Consider the following 13,071-nt stretch of genomic DNA (forward strand, 5'->3'; position numbering starts at 1 on the left):
ACGTCGAAAATTGTAGCTAGACCTCTACTTGACATTTACAGTCCCAGGTTCATGTGTGGCTAGTTGTACATTTTTATTATTATTATTATTTTTTATGTTCGTTACTTCTAGACGACTTTATTTAAACCGACAAACATGCATCGTACTGAAGGGGTTAATGAAGGTTACATCCAATTCATCCGGTCCAAAAAGTCTCTCTTGAGATTAATATAAATTTGTTAAAGAAAAAGGATAAGATGATAAAGACATTTCAGGGAAAAAGTTAATCCCTTCAACACGAGGACGTCCTTTATTCCTACCATATTCAGGTTAGGGGAGTTCAGAATGGACGCCACTGCTCTTGGAAATATGACTCACTGGGTGGAAAGGTCACAGTCTCCTCCCGCCAATATTGATCCCCGAATGCTGCGTAAAATTCAAAGCCCTGATTCACCACGAGCAGATTTAATTGCCTCAAACCAAGGACGTCCTTGGACCGTCTATAAATGAACGAACAAACAATTTATTTTTTATATTTATTTTTGACAATAGAGGACTTTTATCTACGAAGACTCTATGGTAGTTATGAAGGGGTTAATTAAGGATAAATGTAGCCTCTTCAGCTCAAACAGTCTCTCCTAAATAATGCCGTCTCGAAGTAACAATAAAAAACACAAAAAATTATCGGAGCGAGGTAATTAAACTTAATTTCCTTTTGTAACTAAGACTAAAATTCAAACTTACGATGAATTCCATAATGTAGATATATTTTTCTTTGTCTCTCTTTGGAAGGGCAGGTAAAGTAATGCATAGATCTGTCTTCGGCTTGTATCACAGGATTGAAGGGCTTGACTCAATCCTTTCACTACAATTACATCTTCTGAAGTGCTTGCAATGTTCGCATGATTGTATTAAGCTTAGGACAACATTCTAGTAGCCAAGTGGTTAATGAAGGCTATGTCAGTCTCTCCAGTTGGATATAGCTCCTGAATCAAATTGTATGGAGATAGAAGGAATAAAATGTGAAACATCATCGTATTACAGGAGTTACGCAAGTAAAACAATCTATACAAAACTGAGTAGGTTACTGAATGACTGAACTGGGTTATGTGAGTAGATGAATCAGCTCCTTCAATCTGTGTGGTCTCCAAAGCTGAAGAAAATCGTCTAACATCAGGAAGAGTAAGGTGTGTTACTGAAGACGTATGGTAATTGCAGTGTTAGTTTCTTTACAGGTGTTATGCAAGGCCAGAGTTTATGTAAGATAGAAGTATAGTACAATGATATAGCACTGCACAACAGAAGATTTGCTAAAGTCTGTGGAGTACATTTTTTTTTTACCTTGGGCCAGTTTTTCATCCTGCAACTTACTTCATTTAGCTCAGTGCCTACTCCTTTCATCTCAGATTTTTGTCCTTTTGCAGCTTTCTTCATCTAGCTCAATCACAGTAACTTATGAATAAACAAAAAGGATGGCATTGTACTGAAGGGGTTAACACCATTATGAGGCCTCCCTGAATGGACTAAAATTGCTATAGCCAATATGTCTTCATCTGATGGAAAAACTGGTTACTTCCAAACCTTGAATACTGACAGGTTACTTCCAAAACTTGAATGCTAACAACTGGTTGCGTGAAATGTGATGAGCTTTAGTAGTCCAGTTATCCCTGTGATCTTACTACACCTGGCCATCAATTAAGCTGAAAAGGGTTATGGCTCCATGTCATGTGAAAACACACCGACTACAGTGGTTGTAAGACCAAGATAAAATTTATGTAATTGTACTAACCCCTTCAGCTAGAGGACATTGTTATTATTATTACAGTATTCTTCATTTTATTCCTACTATCTCCAGCCAACTTTACTCAGCTTTAGAGACTGTCCAAACTGGAGTGGTTAGATAAAGCTTTCATTTACTCTCTCAATACAAGTGGTTAATCAAATATGGTATCAGTGAAATAAGCCTCATTCTGACCGTAAGATTTACTTTTCAAAAGCATTTTGCCCTTGATACAGGGTTATGTAAATTGGGATACAGTGGAATGTGTTTTCCTAACTCTTACATGAGATACAAAAACATTCAAACCTTTTCAATAACCATCTTTGAAAGATAAGCATAAAAGTTGCTTTGCATACATTTACTAGAAGGCACCTTACAACCTCAAGCAGCATATGCTACAGTTTGCATGACTTAGAGACTTTTTTCTTCATCTGAAGGTAAAGTCGTAATAATCTCCAGGCAATACTTTCCATTCTTCTTGCCATCACAGCATCAGATTAGCAGCCAAAGACTGAGTCCACACTAAATGCTTTCTGGTTGGGACAGTACTTGTAACCTATAGAAGTTCTCATCTGCACCTGCCTATGTCCATTGGGGCCAGTTGTATGGGCTACAGTGATGCAAAACTGCCTGCACCAGAGAGCATTTGGTGTGAATGCTAACCACAAGTTATTGTATAACTTTTACCATCTCGTAACGCTGCAACTTCCTCCATATTAGCATAAAAATGATGGAATACCGTAACAGTGGGAATTATAGCACTAACACGATGCATTTCATAAAGCTTTGCAACACTTTATAACGGGAACTAACTTTTATATAACAAATTCTCAGGAAATACAGTGCACCATAAATTACTTAGCTTAATAAACTGAAGCAGTACAGTATAGCAAACACAGATGAAATACCCAAGAAATCACCTACCACCATACTTAAAACTGAAGCCCTTGCATAAAAAGCATTATGGTTGTATAATGTAACAAATAATGCAGCAACTTTGTATGCCATTCCAGACTAACTCTTAAAAATGATTCAAGCTAGCAATGAATGTGTCAGGCATAACTGACGGCTTCTGTCAACTGCTTGATTACATTCTTTAATAAAGTGATGTTCACTTGCAGACAGAACTTCTTTTCTTAGTTAGCTTGGAAATATTTTAGGACCAACTTGACTGGCAGATAGCTTTTTATAAAATCTGACAACAGATGATTTTTAACCCCTGCCAGGCTGGTTCTTTGTAAGGTTGTTTACCTCCCCTGGATCACTGTTTTATAACCAATGTAAATTGTACCTCATATGAGGCTTGCTACATGGCCTGTGCAGACGTTCATTATGCCTTGTACTGTATTAGGTCTGCTGCTTTGAAAGGGTTAAGCCTTAATGTCTGGTTGTTAGTGAAGCTATATAATTCATGGGGATAAGTGAGAAAGAATAGTGTACAACCCAAATATTATCATGTAAAAGATCACTAAAACTAAAAACGAAGAGTTGGGGGGTTACAGCATATTTTTCTATCTGATGAAGATCCAACACCCCTTTCAGTTCAAATGATGACTGAACGAAGTCAGACTGGAGGGTCAATCAGGCTAGTAAGCAAGCTGCATATTTAAGGCTTATCGAATTTCAGGGAACCATGACTTAGTCATGAAGCTGTGAGAGTGGCCTAGTTCCTTCATGTAAAAACAAACTGGCTATATCAACTCCCCTCCACTTTTGAAATGACTCTGGGATGAGTTAACTCCATCGTCCAAGCAGCCCCGTACAAGCTATGGCACAGGAATTATGGAGACACTGCTAGAGACTTCCTTTCTTCTCTGATCTGTGTCCCCGAGAGATCAATACTTGTGGACTAGATTTCCCCACCCAATAAACCAATACAAAATTCCATACTGATAATAATAATAATGATCATTTCTCTGAATCATTCCAAGCATATCAGCTTTCCTCAAACTCTTTTTCTATGCATAAATGCAACAATAAATGCCATAACTTTAATGGAATGTATTAAGTATAAACAATGGAGTCATCTATAAAGCTTGCCAAAAGTACTGTAAATAGTTTTGCTACCATCAACCCTGTGAGGGACTGTAATAAGTAACTGTATGGCTACAAGACTGACAGCTAGCTACATAATTGCTCAAAGGCAGGAAATTTGCTCACATGAAAACAAAGGCAAAGTCCAAGCTGAGATTCTCAAACCCATTAAAAATCTTAAATGGTAAAACATCTGAGATTTGTTTTTCCAAAAGTCTCCAATGACTGTTGTGAAAGAAATAATTTGGTTTTGGCATCTGGTTAAGTTTCCAGTTCACAGAAAACAATTAGCTGTACCATGGAGAATCCCAGTATGAGGGTTTAGTAAGAGGACGCAAGGTAGAATTTGACTGGAGCTGAGATACACAACATATTTAAATCCTGATATTAGTTAGATGGAGGGTGAAAGACTGACGAAGAGAGTGTATGTGAGTGAGGTGGAGGGGGGAAGAGGGAGGGGGAGGCCGAGGATGAGATGGAGGGATGGGGTGGAGAGGTATATAAGAGAGGGGGGTGTGAGTTGGGAGCAGGGCAGTGAAATGGCGGGGGACAGGGCGACTTGGAGGCGATTTGTTTGTGGCCACCCCAAACGGGATTGAGGCATCTGGCAATAGATAGATAGATAGATAGATATTAGTTACAGAGATGACTTATTCAAGTTTTTAACATTCCTTCCTTAACCGCGTTACATACCTCTCACTCATGTGTTCTATAAAGAACTGTGATAGCTCAATGTTTTTGCAAGCTTAAGTTTCTACATAAAAAATGCAACAACAACAAAGTTAGCTAAAGCACAACCCACAGATGGAAAAAAAAAAAAAAAAAAAAAGGTATATGACAATACAGTAAGTTCTCATTAAGTTTGCTTTCTATATATATATATATATATATATATATATATATATATATATATATATATATATACTGTATATATTCATAATTGCTCTTTTGACACATCTGTGATTTCTTTATTTCCTTGCAGTATTCAGTAACCGCAGGGAAGTAATTTGCTTATTTTGGCACATGGTGTAGCATCCAGTTCATAAACTTCAGCTGTACTGCACCATAACTACCTTCAATATTGGGATTCTATCAGAGGAAGCCTGGCATCATTTGACAGACAGATTGATTGATTACACCTTAACATTCTCTACAAAGCCTGCCAAAAGCTATGTATATATATAACTTTAACTTTGACATACTTTGCACAAATAATAAGAAGACGATATTATGAGGTAAAATTCCCTAAAGTTACTTAGAACATGAACTTACCTAAAATAAAATGTCAAATCTTAAAATTTGCCAATTGCCAAGTTCACTTTTTATCTGTTGCTAAAAATCTTAACTCAGATAATGTTATTTATAATAAAGCACAGAATTAAATGGGGAGAACAATAGCAATATTAAAAAATATATACAAATGGTATGTAAATTGTAATAAGGGAGGAATATACAGTATCTAGGGAAAGTTCCTATTGCTTTGAAAGTGTCAAATGATTAAGAAATACAGTCAGTCATCATTATAAGCTGCCTCCTATGACTTCTACCAGTACGGTAAGTCCAAGCAATTAAAAGAAACAGTGACTATCATACCTTTCACTTGGATGACATACACAACACCTGCCGGTATGATATAACAGCTGTTCTTACACATATGACAGAGACTTTGTAAAATATATAAAGAAAAGTCAAGCAAACAATTATCAGATAAGGCTTGCTTTTTCTTCTCCTTTTGCTTTTGGATATTCTTACTCTTCACACATCCAATCAAGTGACAATCTGTAGTCTGCTGATTCATTCTCTCTTGGAGAGATTATGAAGACACCATGATTTCCTATTCATCATTGTCATCAATGGTAAGGACGGTAGTGGAATTTACATTCAGTACTACGTGTCAAGTGGGGTTGGTGGAGGATTAGTGCCCCTCCCTGTAAAACAATTAACTCTAAGCCCTTGGCCACCCTGTGTGGGATGGCGTCTGGCAATGAATGAATGCATATAATATTATCACAACCACTTTCTTCTTAACTGATAAATACTGGTAATAATACATTTGTTAAAACACTGAGGAAATAAGTAGGAAATGAACAGGTGTAGAGAGATGATATGCTAAAAGCTGCATATGACAAGAGCTGCATCCTATTTTAACAACCGCAGTAACAATGAAATCATACATGTGGTGGGTTAAACTACATGAGGATATGGTAACTTGTGTGCTGGAGCCAAAAATCTCACAAGTTTGAATTACAGCTTGGTGATCATTACTACAATGGTTGGCAGATTTCATGCAAGCAATGACTGACTGGTACCTGATAAGTACACTGTTTATTTATATGTACTTTTCCCAAATGAACTGTATTGTGAACAAAATTATCTTGCATAGCAATGATACTGCATATGAATAAACCAAGTAAACAGCACAACACATTACAAAAATTCAGGTTACAGTGTATGGAGAAAGACTTTAATGTAAATGGGGCTGTTGAGGAATATGTATGGAATGAAAAATGTGAATAGGATAGAGAATAATGTAATTCATGAATTATAAAGAGGAAGGAAGTCTATAGACACCAGAGCTGAAGTGAGTGTGCTTGGATGGTATGGTTATGTGGAGAGAATGGGTGTGAATAGAGTGGTGAAAAGAGAATATCTAAGTGAGTCTGAAGGTAGAACAAGGCATGGTGGGCCAGAAGTGGATAAATATGGTAAATGATTGAGTGCAATTGCAAGGTGTGGAGGGTGATGGGACTAGGAAACTGACAATGACCTGAGGTGACTGGAAGAATTCTGTTTTGTTTTAGTACTAAGCTCTGTCTCACTCTATAAACTTCAAACTTATACTTCAGTGATGTATCTGAAAGCTTCATTGGTATTAGTGTTAAGCACTTTTCTTACCCATTAAACATAACACTTATGCTTATACTGTACTTATGTGTGTGTGAAATGCATATTAGATTTAGTACTAAGCACTTGTCTGGCACCAGTAACTCAACACTTGTCATATCCCAAGAACCTGACACTAAGGTTTACACTTCTGTTTACCTGAAATGCCCATTAGCTTTAGTACTACTGTATATTCTAGTCTGGCACCATAAACTCCATACTTATACTTCTATTATATGGGTGAATGGCCCATTAGTGTTCATACTAAGCACCTGTCTGGCACCATAAACCCCACATTTGACACTGCCTCCCGACACAGCCTCAACTGCCTCTCTCACTTTACAGCACAAACTTCGGTACAGCCCTTCTCCAACCACCTTATCAACATTTGCATGGTACTGCATTGAACGTCCCTTCACTCGACCCCCCAAAGTTGCCTGAGGGATTAATAATACATCCCCCTCTGCCTCACACACTGACACACGTTTGCCAGACTCTTCTTCCTCAGTGAGTCGGATGCTGGTTATGTGCTTGGTTAGCTGTTCTACAGTGTCCTCAGAGGCACCATTCAGAAAGCATACAAACACCACCATCCCCTTCTTGATCTGAAAATGTAAGGAATGATTTAATACAGTATAAGATTATTAACTCAGAGTACTGGGTACCATACTATAATAGATGATACACATTCATACAACATAATGTCATGAAAGGCTACAAAGTTACTATAGCTGGAAGGAATACCGTACATTTAACGCCTTTAGAGTTAGGTTTGGGTAAGATGGTCGAGCGATTTGTAGTACTGCACTAAATAATGATGGCCTATATTGGACTAACACTATAGGGATCATCATTATCTGTAATTCATTGCACATCCCATGATCATGGCCTAACAAATGACAACTCTCATGCTGTCTCTCTAGATAAACCCTTGCTCATAAGTGTACAATTCAGCACTCTGTCCCACGTTCTCTTAAGATTTCTTCTACCTTTTTTTCATTCACATTTATACACCTCTTCCATCAACTATAATCCTGCAATAAGGTATCTCTTCATGTCCAAATCACCTCAGCCTAACTTAATGCTAAATCTTGCTGATACTTTCTATACAGTAGCTACCAAGATAAATTCTCAGTTCTGAAGTGGGTAGCCTATCCTCTATCAAACAATACTCATACACATCCATTTAGCTAAACATTCTCATTCCATTCACAGTTAATCCTCCCTCATAACTGTCCTCACTCTGCTACTACACAACATCAAACTTTTACACAAGTGTAGCTATACTTTAATAATGGAACCAAAACCTGACAAAATAATCATAGCCAAGAGGTGGGAACTGTAGGATCTCAATCTGCATTTTAACCACTAAGCAGCACATTATAGTACGTGGCTATTTTCTCTCCCAGTGATTAATCTGTGAGTTTCCAACACTGCAGCACTGGGGCCAATATCAGGATAGTGCTGCCTGGCAACAGAATTTACAACCTGTCTCTCTGTTGTAAGGAAGAAGATGCTGGCCAGTTTACACAAGGATCATACCACTGTGATATGGTACTGGTACATTACCAGCCAAGCCTTACATCCTACACTGCTGCCAAGCAATGAAATAACTGAAATGAAAACTGACAATTAAAGCAGGTAAAATAAAGAGTTTTTCTGCATTATTATTTTTTCCCATTAAAGCTGTAAAAAGACTTCTATTTTAATCCTCTGCAAAAAGTGGTCCTCACCTCAACAATTTCTGGCTCTTGTCCCTCACCCCTGGATAGCTTAAGAGATGCACTCACACACTGCTGAACCACCAAGCGTCCTCTGATCTCACTCATGATGCAAGGGTTGATCTGAAAATAAAAATTATTATTAAATTTTTGAAGGACTGAATGATAAGCAAATGCCTGTGTGGCCCATTGTTACTGGGAAAAATGCACACAGTTCATTTACTTTTATATAGGTATCATACAGCGATAACACTGTATTTCTGGTAAACCTAATTTGAAATATTTAATATTTAAGTTACCCTTTATCAAATTCGCTGTTCCACATTAGATTTTATTACAGTAATTAATATGGATCAACATTCTTTGTACATGGTGTTGTGACTTTATGAAATAAAGCCATGAAAAGCAAGTAAACTACTGTAGCTACTACTAATAGGCCTAGATGCATATGGTTGGCTGGCTGGCTGTACCAGTGTGAAAACTTCCAAAATATTACATGCTGCTTATTTGGCTACTGTATATAAATGGTATGGCTACCAGTCTAGGCAATTAAGATGATGGCTTAGCTCACCTTAGCACCCAAGCAATGTTATTAAAATGACCAAGCTTTATTTAAATCGTAGGGTTAAGAATCCATGCCAGTCAGTATTTCATAAAAGAACACTTGCAACACATCAATTTGCTGTTTCCTACCAATGATCAATTTTAATACTTTCTCTATAATGCTATCTTTTGAACGTTATTCTTGCTACCATCAGATAATTATTTATTTTCTTCTAAGGCCCTTAAAATTTCGATGTATTAACTTACAGCCTTCATTTATAGAGGTCCTTTCAAATTTGAATATAATCATCTGCTGTTTGCCTTAATACAACGCAAAGGGTTAATATTACACTCGAAGGAATCAAGGGCAAGAGAACCTCCAGACAAATATGATGCCCACATCTTTCCTCCCTCCTGCGGCACTTACGTTGCTGCAGAGAATTACGACACAGATAGATATACACTATCTTATTCTCTTACAGTTGTACACCAACAAGGGTAAATAACCTTACTTATCACTGTCCAAATAGTTAACTTTGTGTTCCAAAACAACAGACGGCAACAGAGACTGAGACTTGACTGGCACGCTAATCACCACCCGGATCACTTTGTTTACATCCTCCTCTCCTTCTTCTTTGTCCTACACACTGCCCAAGGAGAGTGACAATAAAAGTGACTATAATGACTGACTGCAGCGAGTGGTATGAGGGCGAAAGGTTTGTCTTGTGTCGCAATCACCTTGCTGGGAACGAGGAGGACCACAATGGCTCACGAGGATGACGTATGTAGTGGTGATGAAGTGTAGGACTTGACCACGGGAGGTTGTTTCAGAACGAAAATAATATGATTAAAAAATCTCTCTCTCTCTCTCTCTCTCTCTCTCTCTCTCTCTCTCTCTCTCTCTCTCTCTCTCTCTCTCTCTCATTCAGGTAAACTAATCTCGTTGATTCAGATGATCAAACTAACCTCTCTAAATCAGATAAACTAATCTCTCTCTCTCTCTCTCTCTCTCTCTCTCTCTCTCTCTCTCTCTCTCTCTCTCTCTCTCTCTCGCCAGCCAAGGACCAAAGTCGGGTCATTTCAGATAGCAGACCACTTCCTTAACCACTTGGCCACCATCTCCCTCTGACCACCACCCCACATGGACTGTCTGCTAAGGGAAATAAAGTTAACATAGGAAGGATATTTTTTATTAAATTAAAATATGAACTAGAAATATAAAATGCTATAAAATCTCTAAATCGACATAAAATATAAATTCCCTTGAAATACTTTGGCTCATATCCTCGTCGGTTAAGGAAGCTCTCTAACACTTCTTCCTAAGCGATTTATTTTCTTTGCTACACCCTGCTATCCTATTCTGTGTTATCTAAATCCATCCAGTGTCTCCATAATAGGAATAGATAACGTGCAAAAATATATTAACCAGCCATATTAAAAAATAAATAGCTAAGGAAAAGGTGCTAGGGAGCCTTCTTACTCGACGAAAATATGGGCCTTAGACGAACCAAAAGCAAAATTAATTTTTAAGACGGTTCGGAAATTGGAGATGGACATAAAACCTCTTCAGTACGACTCTCTCTCTCTCTCTCTCTCTCTCTCTCTCTCTGTCTCCCGTGGCCTCATAAAACTTTTATGGTAAGCTGGAAGGATATCATTTCTTAGACTTGGATCTTGTTGATGTGGAGGGTTCGCTCTGGCTGTCTACTGTCTTTTTGGTGTCAGCTGAAGCAGGGACTTTCCTTTGACTCGAGGCTTCAGTGGCTTTTGTTGCCTTTCCTTGCTTGTTTTCTTTGCCGCCCTTGGTTTCCCTGGCAGTCTTTCCTGAGGACTTGATAGCCTTGGTAGCCTTTGATTCTCCCAAGACTTTCGTCATTTCCTTGTTGATCTGTAGAAAATGGATTATATCAAACTTAAACCCAGTGACAAGTAATGCACCTTAATTTTCCTTGATCTGTAAGGGTTTACTTTCCTTGAGGCACATTTTTGGAACTGGAGGTGTCAGATACAGCATTCATTAACCCCTGTACTACACGAGGTCTTTCCTAAGCTGAATGAATTATATACAAAAGCAGGAATAAAAACATGTGGAGTAATGGGGTGTAATTAGTGCTTATCTGTGTTGTTATTGTCAAAATTTTCTTGTCAGAAACTTATACTGAGCGTGAAAAAGGCAGAGTAGTTTCCATCAGCTTCTCAGTATAATAGCTCTCAAATATTCTCACTACCGATTACACTTAGCTTTAAAGAGGTCTATGGTAAGGATAGGTACTGTGTGTAATGTATTTCTCACCTTAAATCTTCCTCTCAGTCCAGTAATGACCCCCTTCGTGCTTCTCAATATCGTCCCTTCAGCTAGGCCTCTCAGTAAAGTCTTCTTCAGAAGTGGGTAGAGTCTCTCCCAGTCCTTATCAGGGTAGCACTCTGAACGAAGTGGAATAATAATAATAATAATAATAATAATAATAATAATAATAATAATAATAATACCGAAAATGCAGCAACAACAACAGCAACAATAAAAATGCTGATGATTACTGTTACTACTACTAATACTACTACTACTACTAACAACCATCACCACCACCACCATACCTTGCAGGAATTTCTTTATGGTTGAGAGTCCCATTCCTTTCTTATTAGTGGCTGAGGCAAGAGCATCTAGAAGCATATCCATTATAGTATACGTGACAGTCTGTTTCCCACCTCTGACCAACCTTTTCACCTGTGCTACCTTTCTCCCACCTGTAATTAGAGACCAATTTCCAGATTAGTATTTCCTTAATGAGCAATAATTTCCAAAGGGATATTCATTCACTAAGGATAATTCTTTTTTCTAAATGAGCAGTCAGATTTCTTAGTAAATTGTCATAGCTGTTTAAGTGGTAAAGTGTTTTCTAACTTAAATTCCACTTTAATTTCTTAACTAAATATTTTTTTGTTCCTAAGTGGTGAATGTGATTAAAACTTAAGTGTAATTATTGCTAAAGCGATTAATAATTTTCTAAGTGTTCTAAATTCCAAAGTGAATGGTCAGAATTTACTCAAGTGGGCATCGTGAGGAATGGGTTAAGTATTCACCTTTTTTAACGACCCTCGCTAGCTCCTTTCTCCTGTTTTTCAGATTTTCCTTGTTCTCTTCATTTTCCTCCTCCTCCTCCTCCTCCTCATCATCATCATCATCATCATCATCTTCCTCCTCCTCCTCGTTCTCCTTCTCCTCCTCCTCCTCGTTCTCCTTCTCCTCCTCCTCCTCCTCCTCCTCCTCGTCACCATCATCAGTCACCTTGGCTGGGCTAATCGTCCTGGTTGTGTCTAGTCTCAGTTTTCGGGCGACGTTCTTCTTCTGGGGAAAGCATACATGTCAGTTAGGTAGGTATGTATGTATGTATGTATGTATGTATGTAGGTAGGTAGGTAGGTAGGTAGGTGAGTAGATAGGTAGGCAGGCAGGTAGGTAAACAGGTAGATAGGCAGGCAGGTAAGCAGACAAGCAAAATAGGTAGGTATGTAGGGAGAAGTAGGTTGGTAGGTAGGTACGTGTAGATATATATAAAGCAGAAAGGCAAGCAGAAAGGCAGGCAGAAATGCAGCGACATACGAAGATGTAGTTAGGCAGGGAGAGAGAGAAGCAGACAGGGAAGTATATATACACAGACAGATTCAAACAAAGACAAATACAGGACGCGAGATACAAACATACAGGCATATCCACAAGGGCTTGACATTTACTTGTGGTGAAGGTTTGTCCTCGTAATTTGGTCTACTGTAAGGTGATGTCTTCTGTCAGGGAAATGAACTTGGATGCAACGAAGATACACTAGACTGAGAGACAGACAGACAGACAGACATAGTGCTAAAGACAGAAATTGTACTAGACAGACAGGCAGGCAGGCAGGCAAGCAGGCACAGAATGTAATTTATTAAGACAAAGACAGAGGGACACACTGGTAAAGCCATACATACATACTACCAGTGCCTTCATACTTACCATAGGTGTTGGCTCATCCTCATACTGGAGTCTCATGGCGATGTCTTCTAAGTCAGGGGAAGGAGTCTTGGCCACCATTTTGCGTCTAGGGGCCATGATACTCTGAAATTCACAACTCATTAATCTCTTGACTCATATAGT

The 13,071-nt window shown here is 38.3% G+C and overlaps 1 protein-coding gene across 1 annotated transcript; it reads right to left on the minus strand.

Moving 5' to 3' along the window:
• Positions 1–6,564: 6,564 nt before the first annotated feature.
• On the minus strand, positions 6,565–9,513 carry LOC145416440 (D-aminoacyl-tRNA deacylase 2-like). The gene is made up of 3 exons (XM_080285394.1): positions 9,453–9,513; positions 8,410–8,520; positions 6,565–7,281 (listed from the first exon to the last, which is right to left on the minus strand). Exons 2-3 carry the CDS (start codon positions 8,503–8,505, stop codon positions 6,898–6,900), a joined length of 480 nt encoding a protein of 159 aa, XP_080141520.1. The 5' UTR covers positions 8,506–8,520; positions 9,453–9,513; the 3' UTR covers positions 6,565–6,897.
• Positions 9,514–13,071: the final 3,558 nt, after the last annotated feature.

The sequence above is a fragment of the Coenobita brevimanus genome, chromosome 106 (assembly GCF_032717465.1).
Source record: "Coenobita brevimanus isolate Jiangsu-jjx chromosome 106, ASM3271746v2, whole genome shotgun sequence".
Lineage (NCBI taxonomy): Eukaryota > Metazoa > Arthropoda > Malacostraca > Decapoda > Coenobitidae > Coenobita > Coenobita brevimanus.

What these genes read in the sequence shown, in the direction of transcription:
- LOC145416440 (XM_080285394.1), bottom strand. Translation starts at nt 8,505, where the DNA reads ATGAGTGAGATCAGAGGACGCTTGGTGGTTCAGCAGTGTGTGAGTGCA. An exon ending in AAGAGCCAGAAATTGTTGAG is followed by an intron (nt 7,282 to 8,409) that starts GTGAGGACCACT and finishes TTACATTTTCAG; the next exon opens with ATCAAGAAGGGGATGGTGGT.